This window comes from Elephas maximus, chromosome 25 (assembly GCF_024166365.1).
Source record: "Elephas maximus indicus isolate mEleMax1 chromosome 25, mEleMax1 primary haplotype, whole genome shotgun sequence".
NCBI lineage: Eukaryota > Metazoa > Chordata > Mammalia > Proboscidea > Elephantidae > Elephas > Elephas maximus.
Genome location: NC_064843.1, coordinates 6,015,901 through 6,034,166, shown reverse-complemented (window position 1 = coordinate 6,034,166; position 18,266 = coordinate 6,015,901). Strand labels below are relative to the sequence as shown.

Here is an 18,266-nt window from a genome sequence, read left to right as displayed (position 1 = left end):
TCATCTGCATAGTGCAGGTTGTTAATGAGTCGTCCTCCAATCCTGATGCCCCATTCTTCTTCATATAGTCCAGCTTCTCGTATTATTTGCTAAACATAAGATGGAGTAGGTATGGTGAAAAACACAACCCTGACGCACACCTTTCCTGACTTTAAACCGATCGGTATCCCCTTGTTCAGTCCGAACAACTGCCTCTTGATCTATGTAAAGGTTCCTCATGAGCACAATTAAGTGTTCTGGAATTCCAATTCTTCGCATTTGACTGTGTCGATCATAACAAACTATGGACAGTGAGATGCCCGCCAGATATTAGGAGACATTTTGGGGGCCGTGCTCCTTCCCTTGGGGAGCTCACCCACGCAGGCAGAGAGCCCCCACCTCAGACTCGAGGTTCTACAGCATTCATAGTTTTCACAGGGGCCTTGGACAGCATGGGGTAGGGGGACTTCCCTGATGGCATGAGGGCTGGGTGGAGCATGACCTCGTCTGCAGCTCACCCTCCTGGCTCCTTCCCACCACCGGCACGGAGACCAGCCGGGTGCTGCTCTCCTAGCAGAAACAGCCCTGGCAGCTGTGTCCATGGAAGCAAGGATGGCAAAAGGATGGCTAGAAGGACTGGGGTGTTCTTCTGGTTTACATTTTAGGAAAGAGTAAATTATATTTTCCAGGCCAAAAAATATATATACAAACATCTGGGGGTTCTCCTTCATAGCTAAAAATATGAAGAGGCTGGGACAGCAGTGGAGGCAGGGTGGGGGGGCTGCAGGCTGTGGGTGGGACCTCTGGGAGAAGAAGGAGGGCCACGGGGCCCACGGGGTCGTTGGGCTCACCCCGCCAGCCTGTGCACGTCCTCCGCGCCACAGATCTCCTCCTGTGTGAGGTCAGAACGGGACCCAGTGAGGACCCCCTGCTCGGTCACTCAGTCTGTGGGACAGAGACCCCTCCTACCTGCTGAAGAGGGCCCAGTGAGGTGAGCTGGATGGCATGCCCTAAGCCGACCCAGAGCTTCCTGACCTGGCCCGCCTGTGAATGTTCCAAATAAGAATCCTCGTTTAAGAGCTATTTGAGGTAGGCATGTTCAAGGGGTGGAGGCTGATGATGACTGAGAGGACGCGAAGGGCTGGGCCACGGAACAGGCTCGGGGGGTCTCCACGCAGCCTCCCCAGTGAGGAGGGTCTCCACACGACCCTGGCCTTCCAAGGGACCTGGGGAGCGATAGGCTGTGTTTTGCTTATGTTTTTTCTTGGTGACTAAGGTCAGAAAGATGCAGTTGCTTCATCCGTTTCCATCTGGTGCTTGTGTGGCAGAATTCCAGGTGCAGGGCGACGGGGCCAGCCAGGAATGGAAGCCCGGGACCCACACAGACCACCACGCCCAAGGCCATGTCACATTCTCAGGGTTCTTGGAGCAAAAGACACCATGGGGTGTACTAGCTGGAGTGTCTGGTGCTTTGTTCTGAGAGCAAAGCCTTGGGACAGACAACCCTTTCCTGGGATTCTCGAATGGCAGACAGTAAAACGACAAAGGGCCCTGTTCCCAAGCCCTGGTAAAGCTGCTGGCAGCCACCATTAATGGCGTGTTGGTGACCCAAAGTGATTCACCGTGCTCCTGCTCCACTTGGCGACGTGGGCTTTCATGGTGCCAGAGTCACTGCCCCTCCAACCGGCAGGGACGTCTCTGGACTTGGCCAGCTGGGCACAGCAGGCAGCTCTGCCTAGGCCAGAGCTGGGGCTGGCTCCAGGGAGGTGCGGACAGGCCATTCTCCTGGAGACCTTGCTTGTCTTCCTCTGGGTGAACCTCTGTTGTTGTCGGGTGCCACTGGGTCTGTTCTAACTCGCAGCGACCCGTGTGACAGAGTAGAACTTCCCCACAGGGTTTTCTAAGATGTAACCTTTATGGCAGCAGATCACCGGGCCTTTCTCCCGAGCAACCGCTGGGTAAATGCAAACCGCCAACCTTTCGGTTCACGGGCAAGCACTTAACCATTGCACTACCAGGGCTCCTTGACTGAACCTCTACACAACCATATCTAAAAAAGACACATCAGTGATACCCTGTTTTCTTTTTTCCCTTTGAAAAATATTTATTCATCTCCCCCACCTTGTCGCCAAGAGGAAACAGCAGCATCTTTGGGGAGAAGGGAGGATATCACAGATTAAAAAAACAGTTGCCTGTTTGTGTTGGTGGATATTTCGGTATGTATGTTTTCACCACAATAAAAAAAAAAAGAGGAGAAAAAAGTTACCCTTGAATCGACTCCGACTCATGGCGACCCCATGTGTGTCCAAGTAGAACTGTGCTCCACAGGGTTTTCAGTGGCTAATTTTTCAGAAGCAGATTGCCGGGCCTTTCTTCTGAGGCTCCTCTAGGTGGACTCACGCCTCTAACGTTTTGTTCAGCAACCAAGCCTATTCACTGCATGTGCCTCCCAGGGACTCCATACCACAGATTCTTGTTTGTCATTGCAGCTTCCTTTTTGACAGAGCAAGCAAGTCATCTTTGGGAAGGGAGAAAATCCACACACATAACTGCCACCGTGTCTAATTAGGCAGCGCTGTGTAAATTGAGTGTTTCTACGTGATTAACATGTCAGGAGAGTTGGATAAGTGTCTCTTGTGTACCTAGGCTGAGATGTCCTTCCTACTGATCCTCTTCATCTTGCATCGTTTCCTGATTAGAATCTTTATATCCTAATAAGAAGTGAGCATGACACTCAAGCTCCACTCTGAAGGCGAGCAGGGTTTCTCCAGGCCTGGCGCTCACAGCGTAATTAGCACAAGAGGCACGTGGTTCTCAGCCCTCCTTCCACGTGGCTCTTGCTGAAGTTCCTTGGTCGTCAGACTCCATCTCTCAGCCTGTCACAGGCGCCTGTCGCTGGCAGCTTTCACAGCATGGAATTTCCTCCCCAGAGTGCCAGAGTGGGCCACACTAATGGTTCCCCGGTCCGGACGCCCAGGGCAGGCCACGCTAATGGTTCCCCGGTCCGGACGCCCAGGGCAGGCCACACTAATGGTTCCCTGGTCCGGACGCCCAGGGCAGGCCACACTAATGGTCCGGACGCCCAGGGCAGGCCACACTAATGGTTCCCCGGTCCGGACGCCCAGGGCAGGCCACGCTAATGGTTCCCCGGTCCGGACGCCCAGGGCAGGCCACGCTAATGGTTCCCCGGTCCGGACGCCCAGGGCAGGCCACGCTAATGGTTATTTCATGGTTGAGATGCCCAGGGCAGGCTACACTAATGATTTCATGGTCTGGACACCTTCCTGCTGTTTTCAAGACTCCCCTTTCCTTGTCTGCAGAGAAGATGATTCCAGGCAGAGTGCCAAGCACACCGTTACGTCACGGCTCACGCGCGTTGCTATCAGCACCAGCACTGGCACCTGTGCAGTCACATTATCCAGATCCAGGCAGAAACCCTTCCTAGTGGCGCGGCCAGTGTCTCAGCAGGCTACACAGGAAACCCTGCAAGTGCTTTTCTTCCAGAAAATGAGCTCCTCCTAAGTCCTGTCGTGACACTGAGTCTGCGTGGGTGATGGTGTGGTCTGGGGTGACATCGTGTCCATGCAGGGTGACACCATCTGTGTGTGGTGATAGTGCCAGCTGCGGTGACAGCGTCTCTGCAGGGTGACAGTGTGTCTATGCAGGGTGACAGCATGTCTGTGCAGGGTGACAGCATATCTGTGCAAGGTGACAGCATGGTCTGGGGTGACAATGTGGGCTGGAGCGGAGGAAGTAGGCTGAGGCAGAAGCCCTAAGGAGCCTCGGTGTTCAATACCTGCAGGTGTGCAAGGCGCCAGGCCTAGGCTGGAGGCGGGAAGGGGAGGGGCAGGAGGAGAGGGTGGGCCAGTCACAGGAGAGGTAACAGCCCAAATTGCAGCTGGCTTGGTCCATGACCAGGACTCCCGCCTGGAACCCCTCATGGCCATTTAGATAGTGCCTTCCATCTGCCTTTGGAGCTGGGCTCCACAGTGACGGGTCAGGCTGCAGTGGAGAGAGGTCCTCATCTCCACACTGACTGAACAGTTCAAAGTAGGGAGGGGTCCACATCTCCACAGCCACAGTGAGGAGGTGTCCTCGTCTCCACAATGACCAGATGGGCCACGGGGGCAGGGGTCTGTGTCTGCACACTGACTGGGCAGGCCAAAGTGGGGAGGGGTCCACATCTCCGCAACCACAGTGGGGAGGGATCCTTGTCTCCATAGCCGCAGTGAGGAGGGGTCACATCTCTGCAGGGTCCACATCTCTGCAGCCACAGTGGGGAGGGATCCGAGTCTTTTAAGCCAAAGTGGGGAGGGCTGTTGCCTAGCACAGGGGCAGGAAGAGGAAGGGCAGCACACACTTGCAGGCCTGGGGATGCAGAGGAGGGGGAATCAGTCACAGCTGGAGGTCAAGGTTCTCTGGGGTTGCCCAGCCCCAGCTGCAGACCTGGCTGAGCCAGCATCTTAGGGCTAGGTGGAGCCTCAGGACCACATGCCCACATCCTAGCCCCAGAGACCATGAGCATGACCTATTTGGAAAAAGGGTCTTTGCAGATGTGATTAAGGCTAGGATCTCAGGATGAGGCCCTTAAAGACACAGAGGCAAGACAGAGGGAGAGGAGACCACCCCATGAAGATGAGCAGAGATCAAAGTGACAAGGCCACAGGAACCCCTGAGGCCACCAGAGGATGCAAGAGGCAGGAAGGACCCTCCCCTGGGACCTCCGGAGGGAGCCTGCCCCTGTAACACTTGATTTCACACTCCAGCTTCCAGAGCTGAGGGCATAAACAGCCTGAGCACACAGTGTCACCCTCCCGGTCACAGTCTTGGGGGTCAAACTAACCCTAAACTCCCCAGATGGTCCACATCTGCCAGATTCTCTGTGTCCCCAAGCCTTGGGTGGCATCTGCTCGTTGTCAGTACCCAGCCCATGGCCGGGAACTGGATCTACAGCCACCTGTGTTGGGGTGACGGCAGCTCCTCCCTGTGTCCAGGGCCAGCTACCTGGTGGCTTGGAGACCCCCAGCTCGCTTAGACTCCGGGGCTGATGAATGCTGGAGGGATATTTCCACAGGCACCACAGGAAGGGGCACGTCAGCGTCCTTGGAATCTTCTCTATGAAAAAATACTTCTGAGAAGAAAGAAAAGGTGGAGGGGGTGGGTGGCCAGTGGGTCAAGCGCTGCCCACATATATAAGATCAGGGCACGGCCTCGGGGTTTGGAGGCCCAGTGGGAGAAGCAGAGAGGGATCCTGACCAAACAAGGATGTGGAAATGGGGGGTGGGGGGGGAGGATAGACCCCTGGGCTGGTTTGCCTCCCCCCTAGCAAGGGCTCACACCCTGCGTCTTTGAATCCTCAGATGGACCACCGTGGGTAGCCCAGCCACGGGCTGAAATGATTGCAGGAGACTGGATGGGGTAGGACAGGATGACCCATCCCGCTCACAGCAGCCCCTGCACAAGGAAGATGAGGGCCTCCCTTTATTCCTTTTTAATCTCCAGCCTCTAAGTGTCCTGTGATGCTAATTTAGGGCGAGTGGAGCCTGTGGAATTCAGCCCCCCGTGGCAGCCCCAGGCCTTGTGGGCGCAGGGTGACAAAGGCCCTTCTGGGGGCCGCCAGCACACCTCTTTGGAGAGAAAGGAAGATGAAAAAAATAAAGCCTTCTTCACTCACTGTGATTCCCCTGATCCCCGTCTGCACAAAGCCACCCCCAGCACCTCTGAAGGGACTCACTTGGCGGTGATCTTGCAGCCCGTCACTAAGCCTCCAGTCCTGGGGGATGGGGGGTGGCCGGAGGTGCTTCTTAGCCATGGCCGGTCCAGGGGCCAACCATCCTGCCTTCCTCCAGGAGCCCAAGAGCCAGGGCTGGGGGGCGTCTCGTGCAACGACAGTGAAGGGCCTAGGGCAGAGCGGGCAGCGTCAGCACCCCCACACAGAGCCCGGCCTGGATTTTCCCCACAGCCAGGACAACAGTGCAGACCCAGCATGTCCAGGCAGGCTGGTGGCCACGGGCCCCTCGAATGGCCTGTCACACCCACCGTGCTGCAGCCCCCTCCTCCCACCCAGCCCCTCACTGGGCACCCAGCAGGTGGTCAGCAAATGCTGCACATTAAGGCCACCTAGACTCAGCCAGCAGACTACCCCCCCCACAAGACCCTCTCTGCTGCACGAGGTGGTCCCCAGCCCCCCATCAGCGACTCAGGCCCCTCAGCGCCATCCCCAGTGCCCTGCCTGTGCTGCCCGCACCCTAGGGCTCCTTGCCTCCTGGGTCTCCCAGGGCCATCTCTTCTGGAAGCTCCCTCCCTCAGACTCTGGGAGATTCCAGGTTGGTGAGTTCGCCCACCACCATGGCCAGGAAAGACCCCCCACTCCTTCCAAAAGCGGGGCTGGTGCGCCGCCTAGTGGCGATCATCCCCCACGGGCTTCTGACATGGTCTGTGTGTTCACTGTCCTCTGAGCAGGTGGACGGGACTGGGCGGGGACAGGAACGGGGATGGGCATTGTAACAGAGATGGGGACCAGGACGGGACTGGATAGGGCAGGAACAGAGACTAGACAGGGAAGGACTAGACAAGGAAGGGACTGTGGCTCAGTAATGGAGGGAGAGGGATTAGGAGAAGCAACTTCTCCAGGCCATGACTGCTACAAGGTAGCAACTTCTCACTAGCTGGACTTCCTTCTTTCCTCTCATTGGTCAAACCCTTCTTCCGTCTGCCCCTTCCGATCAGGAGCGCTGGGCAGTGAGGGCTGGGCACTGAGGTGGTGGGGGTCCTAGGCCACGTCTGTCTTTGCCAGGCCCTCCTTGGTCATGGGGACGTAGCCCAGCTCCCCCCAGCCCCCAGCAGGTGAACTTTATAAACACGTATGTTTAGGTTTGGGATTAAGTTCTACTTGTGGCATGGCACTGGGTTCTTTTTGGTGGTGGCATGGCACGCTGGTTCCCACTGACGGCAGTGACAGGAAGTGTGCTTTCCAGTGTATTTACTGAAGTAAGAAAGTCCCCGCCTGAGGAATAACATGAGAACCAGACAGAGAGGACGGGCAGAAGGAGTCTGCCTCGTGAGGATGACTACGTGGAGCCTTGGTGGTGCAGTGGTTAGAGCTTGGCAGCTAATCAAAAGGTCAGCAGTTCAAATCTGCCAGCCACTCCTTGGAAACCCTATGGGGCAGTTCTTCTCTGTCCCGAAGAGTCGCTGTGAGTCGAAGTTGACTTCACAGCAACAGGTTTGGTTTGGTTTTTTTAAGGGTGAATGTCTCTGAGCTGGACTCAGGGGTCTCACCACGACACCCTGGGTGTGGCCACAAGACCCAGGCCTTGAATCTGTCTTCAGGGCCCCATTAGGGCCCCAAAGGGGAGCAGAGGGACAGTGGGGCTCTGGGGGGCATGGAGAGGACTTCCGGGAACCATGGATTTTTCCCACATCTGGCACCCTGCCATCCCATCGATCTCCCAAGACATGTATTTGTGGGTGGGGGGCAGAGGGGTCATGTGATAAAGTTTCACTGAAAGGAATGACAGTAACAGGCCAGTCCCTCAGACCCCCTTCTGTGGCAAAGGACAGAAACCAGCTCCAACTAGTTTAAACAAAAAGGAGGGACTCGTTGGCTCACGTGACTGAGAACACAAGGTTCAGCTTCAGGACTAGCTAGATCCAGGCGCTCAATGGTGGCATTAGGACCCACTCCCTCCCTCTCCATCTCAGCTGTTTCCCCTCACATTGTACCAAAGAAGGCCTGCCAGCTCCCAGGACTGCGCCCCCAAGTCACCAGCTGCAGTGGCGGGTGGGGGGGGGCCTGTTTCCCAGGAGGTTCTGCTTTCAGAGCGGCTCAGGGCCATGCTCATCCCTGATTGGCCAGGCCTGTGTCCTGCGACTCCCTCTGCAGCAGGAAGCAGAGTCTGCCCCATCCTCAACCACATGGGCCACAGTCAAGGGGACACAGAAGGCAGGTCCCCACCTCACAGGCCAGGGCTTGCCCCGTTGGCTGGGTACTGGCAGCCTGAGGCCCTGCAGACCTGTCCCTGCCCCCTTGCCTCATGCCCCTCCCCCACAGCCCCCTTCGCCCACTTTGGGGAGCCTGTTCAGCCCACACTTTCCCAGCCCTGCAGGGGCCCAGATTGCTGCACTTGTCACTGCATCTCTCAGGTGACAAGTCCCCTTGAAGGATCCCCTGGGAGGGAGCTGAGGGGCCGCTTCCTGCTCCTCTCAGAGTCTCCCGACACCTGCTGGGAACAGGGACGGGGCACATGGGGGGAGGGGAGGGGAGGCATCCTGCCCCAGTGAGCCACCAGGCTGCGGTCCTCCGACTTGTGCCAACCCCAGGCTTCAGGGACAGAGCTTTCAGGGGTCTGGGTGGGAGATGGTGTGGGCATGAGGCCTGAGCCCCTGGACCCCCTGCCCCGCTCTGGCCACACCTTCCCCTTCGCTTCCCTCTGCCTGTCACCCCTGTGCCACCTCTTGCCAGAAGCCCCCCCAGGCCCCCGCCCTCACTCCCAAAGACATCTGGTGTCGCTCTCGGGCCTCTTCAGGAGGCAGTTGGCTTATGCTGCTGCTGTCGTCGGCCAGGGGTTGGCAGGTGTTTTCTCTAGGGGGCCAGGGAGTAAATATGTTAGCCTGGAGGGCTGTACAGTCTCTGTTGTCACTACTCAACTCCATCTTGTGGCGAAAGCAGCCATAGACCATTATGTAAATGGACAGGCAGGGCTGTGTGCCAATAAAGCTTTATTTACAAAGCCACAAAATGCTGGGCAGGTTTGGCCCCTGGGATGTAGTTTGATGACTGTTGTAGACGCTCCTTGGGTGCTGACTCCCAGCTGTCCATGGAGTAACGTGGGGACACCTCAGTGAGCCTTGAGGTCCTCTGTGGACTGGCTTGTCATTGCTTGGAACCTCTGTAAGGGGGAGCATCCAGCTCCCCCTCACAGAGCTCCTGCTGTGTGTTAGGCACCCCCAGAGTTCACAGTTCAGCAAGGGACACAGACAACCATCAGGTGGCAACACAGTAAACGTCCCATCAGAGCTGCGTTGCAAGCCATGGCGAGCGGGTACAGAGGGCTGAAAATGCGCAAGGGGGGACCTGGCTTGTCTGGGGGGCCAGGGGAGAGCTCCATGAGAAAGGGACTTTTGAGCAAAGACTGGAAAGAAAAGGAGACATTCTCTAGAGGAGAAGAAACAGCATACTGTAGGCGGGACAGCATGTGCCAAGGCCCTGTGGTGGGCAGACATGTGGCAAGGCTAGGAACTGAAAGGAGGCTGTATGGAGGGTACAGGGGAGCATGAGGCTATTCAAGGCATGGCTGGAGGGGTGGGCAGTGGCCAGGCCATGCAGAGCCTCCCAGGCCATGTTCAGAATTGGGGTGTGTGTCAGCTCCTGCTGCCTGATAAAGCACCCAAAACTTAGCAGCCTAAAACAACACCCATGTATTTAAGCCACCATTCTGCAGACTGGCAATCTGGGCTGGGCTCACCATGCATCTGTCATGAGCGGCCAGGTTGGCTGGGAGCTGGCTGCTCTGGGAGGGAGGGAGGGAGGAGGTCTGGGAGGGGGTGGAGAGATGGAGCGATGGAGAAATGAAGGAGGGATGGAGGGAGGGGTAGATGGAGGGGTGCTGTTGTTATTGTTAGGTGCCATGGAATCGAGTCCAACTCCTACTGACCCCATATGACAGAGTGGACCCGCCCCATAGGGTTTCCTGGGCTGTAATCTTTATGGGAGCACATTGCCAGGTCTTTCTCCCAAGGAGCCGCTGGTTGGGTTTGAATCACCGGCCTTTTGGTTAGCATCCGAGAACTTAACCATTGCACCACCAAAAACCAAACCCATTACCATCAAGTCAATTGCAACTCATAGCAACACTATAGGACAGAGTAGAACTGCCCCCATAGAGTTTCCAAGAAGAGCCTGGTGGATTTGAACTGCTGACCTTTTGGTTAACAGTTGTAGCACTTAACCGCTACGCCACCAGGGTTTCCATTGCACCACCAGGGCTCCTTAATGGAGGGATGGAGGGATGGAAAGAGACAGTTTGGTGACCCATCTGCCCTTTGTAACTCCTGACAGAGCCAGTTTGTGCAACATGAACACATTTTACTGAATCACGATGGTGGAACTGGCCTTCCTCCCTCTCAGGGAGCGGGACTCGGGCCTGGGTGTCAGCCACTGGGGGAGCATTTTAACAGCTCCCTCTGCCTTCGTCCCCAAGCCCTCCTTCCCCAGGGGTGCCAGCAGGAGGCGGGCTATGGTCCCTGCAGACCGCTGCCACCAGCCCACCCTCCCCTGTCACACAGGGACCACCCATGACCCGTGGGTCAGAATAGGGGTGGAAGGGCCAGCCTTGGCTCAGCACTGATAGAAGGCAGGGACATGAGAACCCTCAACACCCATAAAATGCACCCTCCCATCGAGCCTGGTTTGCCATCTAAAGCTCACACCTGCACCTGGAAGCCAACGGCCCCTCCAGGACCAAGCTTTCCAACAGCAAGCAGGCCACTCCTGCAGGGAGGGAGGATGAAATACCCTGGACACACGTCCGTGGGAGTCCGCCGGCCTCTGCAGCCCCTCCCTCCCTGGTTCTCCAAACCAGGGGCCCCTGTTCTCCTCCAGATCCTGGTCTCAGCACCAGATAGGATCCACACCTTTCAAAGCCACTGAGATGAAAACACAGTCACGCCTGTCCAGGGGCACTGCTCCCCACAGCACGCAGGCACCGAGCAGCTCGGAGAGCCCTGCTCCCGGCACGCAGCCACACAGGTGGCAACCAGCTGTGACCACCTCCACCCAGGAAACACGTTACTCTGATGGCAGGTACAGACAGCCTGGAACAAAAACCCACACTGACCCACCCTTCTCTTCTGACCCTCTCACCATTCCAGAAAGTTCAGCAGTACACAGTCATCGTGCAGGCCACAGACATGGAAGGGAACCTTAACTACGGCCTCTCCAACACAGCGACAGCCATTATCACAGTGACAGATGTGAATGACAACCCGCCGGAGTTCACTACGAGCACGGTGAGTGCCTGGTGCCGTCGCGGTGACATATGGTCCATGCGGGCTTGTGGCTAACTGACGTTGGATGCTTCTCTCTCTGCTACTCTGTGAAGAGGACGGGCCTGGCAGGTGGAGTAGCAGAGACCCCGGGCAGTAGGCTGACGGGCACTGGAGGGGCTCCCCAGGTGCCTCTGCCTGGGAGGGGGCCCAAGGCCCAGCCAGAGACCCCATCTGCTGGGCAGCCCAGCGACACCTGGCATTGAGCAACGGCCGACGGCTTGCAGGTGCCCAGGACAGGCTGAAGTGCAGCCAAACTGGCAGGGTGGGGGCTCTGGCCGGAGGTTGGTGTCTCGCCTCTCTGGGAGGCATGTGTGTGGCTGTGTGCGGAGGGTGCCTGCTCGGGTGACCAGACGGGGCTCTGGCCAGAGGTAGGGCATGTCCATGAGTGAGGAACTCAACAGGCCCACTGTGGCCGTCCGCAGGAAGGGAATGGCGGAGGTGACAGGGGGACATTCTTCCTTCCCAGTATGGCCAGCTGGGCTCATCAGGACCTGGGTGACCAAGGTGTTCTGGGGGGCCCCCTGCCTTTACTCCACAGCGACTGACCCTCAGTGGGGCCCCCAGCTCACAGACAAGCTCCGGGGCTGGGGCAGAGACAAGGGCCAGGTCCTGAGTCCTGCCAACCAATTTCTTCTGGAGGCAATGGGCAGCTGTGTGCCGGGAGGGTGTTCAGTGCCCAAAAGACGTTTGATGACCCCACTCGGTCCTGGGAGCCCTGGCCCCCCCTCCCTGCCCACCACCCAGCACCCTCCCTGATGACCCCCCGGGGTCCTTGGGTGAGTGACTCCACGTCCCCAAGCACATGTTTTCAGACCCTGTGCGGGGGGGTGCTGCCGTCACTGGGACATGTGCCTGGCCCGCGGTGCCGGCTATCCCGACAGGCTGCAGCTCTGGGAGTCCTTACACCTGGGGGCCAGCGAGGGCCACAGAGCACTGGGCATGGGGCTGAGATGCTCAGGCCGCCCTAGGACCTTGGGGTCTCCTTCTCTCCACCTCTCCAAGCCGGCCCACCTCCAGTGAACAAGGGACCTGATGCAATAACAGCAGCCATGTTAGCAGTGGTCGCACCTGGGGGCTCCTGTGGGCCTGAGACCACACACCCTCCAGGGGTCAGGGCCACAGTGCCCAGCAGGAGGACACTGAGGCTCAGAGGAGTCTGGCAACTTGCCCAAAGCTGCACAGCCGTGCTTGGGTGCAAGCAGGGCCCGATTCAGCACCGTGTTCTCCCCCAGTGGGGAGCCAAGGGGGACAGGGCTAGAGAGATGGGGGCGGGGGTGGGGACTGTGCCTTCCCACAGAGCAGACCTCAGGGACGATGTTGGGCAGCCTGCCTGTCCTGAGGAACCTCGCAGGCCAGCACCCCTTGTGGAGCCCCCTCCCTGTGTCGCCGCTCCCCAGTTCAGGCCCCAGATGCTACACCTGCCTCAGGCATGAGTGCACAGCGACACTTAGTGGGCGGCCAGGGATGGCAGCGAGGAATGGCCCACTTAGGCCCCGCAGACAGGATTGGGCTGGGACCAGCTTCCTGGGCTCCATCCAGACCCCATGCGGCTTCCGCCCCCTTCAGATACGATGCAGCATCCTGCCCTCGTCTGAAGACTGGTCAGTTCTGCCAAACACTGCTCCAGGGGTCCTCCCTGTGTGTGTCTGTGCATCAGAAAAAGAAAAAAACAAACTCATTGCTGTCAAGTCAATTTTCAACTCATAGAGACCCTATAGGGCAGAGTAGAACTGTGCATTGGCCACCCCGAAAACACCCCAATGGGCCCCCAGAAATGAGCCCTGGGACAGCCTGAGGAAGAGGGGGAGAGGAAGGGGTAGCATCCCTAACTGTGTGGAGCCAGTGCTTCTGCCCTTGTTCTTCGCTGGGGCATCAGTCCCAGGGTTGGAAAATACTCAGCAAGGTGCCCTTGTCCCCTGAGGCTCGGGAAAATGGGCCCCCAGGAGTAGTCACACTGGACGTAGGATGGAATTTGCGTTTGACCCAGAAGATGGCACAGCCCGTTCCAGGTGGAATTCCTGTCTGCCAGCCCCATGAATGTAAGGTGGGGTGAGCTTGCCTCCCTGAGATGCTGAGAAACAGGGAACAGGAATTTAGTCCTAGACCCCAATAAACTGAGGCCCTTCCATCCAATCCAAGCTCTGCCCCTCACCTGAGGCTCCAGGCCCCTCTCAAGAGGCACCCCCTCCCACATGCTCCCCTAAACGTGGGTCAAGCACACAACCCCTCAGCCCAGGCTGACCAGACCAGATCCCATCTGTGCCCTTCCAGACAGCCAAGAAAGTGCAGAAGGGTTTACCAGGGAGACACTCCTGGGCTTCCCGAGGAGCCGCCCTGCTTGTCCCACCTCTGTCCAGCTAACCTCAGGCAGCCAGGCCCTGGGGCACTGTGGAGAGTCGGGCAATGTCCTCCCCGCCAGAGTGAGAGGATCATGGCAGGTGCGTCCTGGCCACTCTAACGTCCTCCAGGAGAGGACCTGAAAACACATCTGCACGGCCAGATAGGGGCAGAGCCACATTCCAGGCGGAGGTACTGCCTGATCCGACTCTGAATTCATTTCCCCAGCACCTGGGTCACAAGGTCCCTAACACCCAGATTCCCCGATGGTGCAAGCAGTTAACAGGTTCGGCCCCTGACCGAAAGGCTAGAGGTACGGGTCTACCCAGAGGCACCTCAGGAGAAAGTCCTGGTGATCTGCTGCCAAAAAATCAGCCCCCGAAAACCCCTTCGGAGCTCGGTTCTGCTCCGACACACGCGGGTTCACCAGGAGTCAGAACGGACTCGATGGTTCTGCTCCGACACTCCCGGGCTCACCAGGAGTCAGAACGGACTCGATGGTTCTGCTCCGACACTCCCGGGCTCACCAGGAGTCAGAACGGACTCGATGGTTCTGCTCCGACACTCCCGGGCTCACCAGGAGTCAGAACGGACTCGATGGTTCTGCTCCGACACTCCCGGGCTCACCAGGAGTCAGAAAGGACTCGATGGTTCTGCTCCGACACTCGCGGGCTCACCAGGAGTCAGAAAGGACTCGATGGTTCTGCTCCGACACACGCGGGCTCACCAGGAGTCAGAAAGGACTCGATGGTTCTGCTCCGACACACGCGGGCTCACCAGGAGTCAGAAAGGACTCGATGGTTCTGCTCCGACACACGCGGGCTCACCAGGAGTCAGAAAGGACTCGATGGTTCTGCTCCGACACACGCGGGCTCACCAGGAGTCAGAAAGGACTCGATGGTTCTGCTCCGACACACGCGGGCTCACCAGGAGTCAGAAAGGACTCGATGGTTCTGCTCCGACACTCACGGGTTCACCAGGAGTCAGAACAGACTCGATGGTTCTGCTCCGACACTCACGGGTTCACCAGGATTCAGAACAGACTCGATGGTTCTGCTCTAAGACTCACGGGTTCACCAGGAGTCAGAATAGACTCGATGGCAGCAGGTTTGGTTGTTTTTCCCTAACACTCAGGTCAGGGTGGCCCTCGCCAAGTCCTGCCTGAAACGGGTGACAGGCAGGCGGGAGGCAGGACAAGGCCTAATCAGCACAGTGGGGTGGGTGGGGCGGTGCGGGACCGCCTGGCCACCCCCACCACGGCTAGGCTATTTTTATCAGCTTTAATCAAGAACAATCAGTAGAAGCTGAGCGATGCAGAAGGGTTTGCATGATCCAACTCCTATTCTAAAATGGTAGTTAAAAGTTATTTTCTTTGGCTGACTCTGTGCAAGCTGCTCTGCCGGGGCCACGCCTCCAGCCAGGGCCTTCTTCCTGCACCCAGCCCTCCTGCAAGGGGGCTCGGGGTCTGCCAGGATCAGGGCTGGGGACCCACAGGACCCAACCCTCAGTCCCTGCCCTGGGACCTCTTACTTGCCACATCCCATGGGCCTGGGATGGCTTGCCAGGGATAGTCCCCCCGTGACGGTGCTGTGGACCCAGCACTGCCCGTGCACCCATCCCCTGCCCATAAGGAGGGTCTCTTGAGTCAGGAAGTCCAAGCCCTGGCCCCTCTCGGTCCCTCTAGCTGTGTGGCCTTCGGCTGAGAGCTGGACCCTCTGAGCAAGGCTGCTGTGCCTCATTTTACTTATCTTGCCCATCTCAGAGTGCCATCAGGAGCATCCACGAATCCATATGGGAGTTGATGCCTCGAATGATGTAAGCCAGTTGTCATCAAGTCAGCTCTGATTCATGGCGACCCCACATGAGGCTGGACAGGTGGGCTTTGGGCTTCAACAGCCCTGGGGGCCTGTCCCAGCCCAGTGGGTAGCATCTGAGGGGCTGCAGCAGGACCCCGAAATGTCCTGAGCCTGGTTCCCCCACCTGTTAAAGGTGGGGTCATGGTGCTTTGAAGGGGGCGGGGGGATGGTGATCACCAGGCCATCATCGCTGCTGACATTTACATACGCCTCCAGATGCAGTGGACCAGCAGCATAGGCGGTAGACCAGCAGTGTAGACAGTGGACCAGCAGTGCAGGCGGTGGACCAGCAGTCTAGGCAGTGGACCAGCAGTCTAGGCGGTGGCCAGCAGTCTAGGCGGTGGACCAGCAGTCTAGGCGGTGGACCAGCAGTCTAGGCGGTGGACCAGCAGTCTAGGCGGTGGCCAGCAGTCTAGGCGGTGGACCAGCAGTCTAGGCGGTGGCCAGCAGTCTAGGCGGTGGACCAGCAGTCTAGGCGGTGGACCAGCAGTCTAGGCGGTGGACCAGCAGTCTAGGCGGTGGCCAGCAGTCTAGGCGGTGGCCAGCAGTCTAGGCGGTGGACCAGCAGTCTAGGCGGTGGACCAGCAGTCTAGGCGGTGGACCAGCAGTCTAGGCGGTGGACCAGCAGTCTAGGCGGTGGCCAGCAGTCTAGGCGGTGGACCAGCAGTCTAGGCGGTGGCCAGCAGTCTAGGCGGTGGACCAGCAGTCTAGGCGGTGGACCAGCAGTCTAGGCGGTGGACCAGCAGTCTAGGCGGTGGACCAGCAGTCTAGGCGGTGGACCAGCAGTCTAGGCGGTGGACCAGCAGTCTAGGCGGTGGCCAGCAGTCTAGGCGGTGGACCAGCAGTCTAGGCGGTGGACCAGCAGTCTAGGCGGTGGACCAGCAGTGTAGACAGTGGACCAGCAGTGCAGGCGGTGGACCAGCAGTCTAGGCAGTGGACCAGCAGTCTAGGCGGTGGCCAGCAGTCTAGGCAGTGGACCAGCAGTCTAGGCGGTGGACCAGCAGTCTAGGCGGTGGACCAGCAGTGTAGACAGTGGACCAGCAGTGCAGGCGGTGGACCAGCAGTCTAGGCAGTGGACCAGCAGTCTAGGCGGTGGCCAGCAGTCTAGGCGGTGGACCAGCAGTCTAGGCGGTGGCCAGCAGTCTAGGCGGTGGACCAGCAGTGTAGACAGTGGACCAGCAGTGCAGGCGGTGGACCAGCAGTCTAGGCAGTGGACCAGCAGTCTAGGCGGTGGCCAGCAGTCTAGGCGGTGGACCAGCAGTCTAGGCGGTGGACCAGCAGTCTAGGCGGTGGACCAGCAGTCTAGGCGGTGGCCAGCAGTCTAGGCGGTGGACCAGCAGTCTAGGCGGTGGCCAGCAGTCTAGGCGGTGGACCAGCAGTCTAGGCGGTGGACCAGCAGTCTAGGCGGTGGACCAGCAGTCTAGGCGGTGGACCAGCAGTCTAGGCGGTGGCCAGCAGTCTAGGCGGTGGACCAGCAGTCTAGGCGGTGGACCAGCAGTCTAGGCGGTGGACCAGCAGTCTAGGCGGTGGACCAGCAGTCTAGGCGGTGGCCAGCAGTCTAGGCGGTGGACCAGCAGTCTAGGCGGTGGACCAGCAGTCTAGGCGGTGGACCAGCAGTGTAGACAGTGGACCAGCAGTGCAGGCGGTGGACCAGCAGTCTAGGCAGTGGACCAGCAGTCTTGGCGGTGGACCAGCAGTCTAGGCGGTGGACCAGCAGTCTAGGCAGTGGACCAGCAGTCTAGGCGGTGGCCAGCAGTCTAGGCGGTGGACCAGCAGTCTAGGCGGTGGACCAGCAGTCTAGGCGGTGGACCAGCAGTGTAGACAGTGGACCAGCAGTGCAGGCGGTGGACCAGCAGTCTAGGCAGTGGACCAGCAGTCTAGGCGGTGGCCAGCAGTCTAGGCAGTGGACCAGCAGTCTAGGCGGTGGACCAGCAGTCTAGGCGGTGGACCAGCAGTGTAGACAGTGGACCAGCAGTGCAGGCGGTGGACCAGCAGTCTAGGCAGTGGACCAGCAGTCTAGGCGGTGGCCAGCAGTCTAGGCGGTGGACCAGCAGTCTAGGCGGTGGCCAGCAGTCTAGGCGGTGGACCAGCAGTGTAGACAGTGGACCAGCAGTGCAGGCGGTGGACCAGCAGTCTAGGCAGTGGACCAGCAGTCTAGGCGGTGGCCAGCAGTCTAGGCGGTGGACCAGCAGTCTAGGCTGTGGACCAGCAGTCTAGGCAGTGGACCAGCGGTGCAGGCGGTGGATCAGCGGTCTAGGCGGTGGACCAGCGGTCTAGGCGGTGGCCAGTAGTCTAGGCGGTGGACCAGCAGTCTAGGCGGTGGACCAGCGGTGCAGGCAGTGGATCAGCGGTCTAGGCGGTGGACCAGCAGTCTAGGCAGTGGCCAGCAGTCTAGGCGGTGGCCAGCAGTCTAGGCGGTGGACCAGCGGCGCGGGCGGTGGACCAGCGGCGCAGGCGGTGGACCAGTGGTGCAGGCAGTGGACCAGCAGTCAGGCAGTGGACTAGCAGAGCAGTGCAGTAGGCTAGCAGTGGTTTTGCCCGAGGCAGGGTCCACTGAATACTAGCCAGGGCAGCTCTGGCCTATGGCCTCGGTTCTTTTGGAACCTCACAAAGCCCGGAGAATTAGGAGGTTTTGGGAGTCACCTCCCCAGCTAGATAGAGAGGCAGCTTTAGCTTTAGGGGTTAAATGGACAATGGGCTAGCCTTGGCCCCTTCCTGGGGGCACTGGGCTGGCCCAGAGGGCTCCCACCGCACTGCCCCTTCACTGGAACTTGAGTTCACTCTGATCCAGTCCTGTGACTCCCTGATCATCTGTGCTTTTCAATTACATCCCCAAAACCTAGGGAGGAAGAAATTGCAATTCTGCCTGAGTTCCTGAGAATAAGAACTTGGCATCTGAAAATTGGAATGGACTCGGTGCCCTTAATTATGCCTGGGTGCTCTGTGCACGCCTCGGCCATCAATAATTAATTGGCACTGGCTTTTCCGAGGGCTGAGCGGCTGCAGAGCCAGGGGCCAGGGCTGCCGTCCCTGGTTGACATCACA

General features: G+C 58.7%; 1 protein-coding gene across 1 annotated transcript in view; it reads left to right on the top strand.

Annotated features, from left to right (window-relative positions):
- The window catches only part of LOC126067531 (cadherin-4), a 709,326-nt gene that overhangs the window by 664,080 nt on the left and 26,980 nt on the right, over positions 1-18,266 (top strand). The window contains exon 8 of the mRNA XM_049869539.1: positions 10,852-10,989. Within this exon, the coding sequence (XP_049725496.1) occupies positions 10,852-10,989 (138 nt within the window). The remainder of the gene's footprint in view (positions 1-10,851; positions 10,990-18,266) is intronic.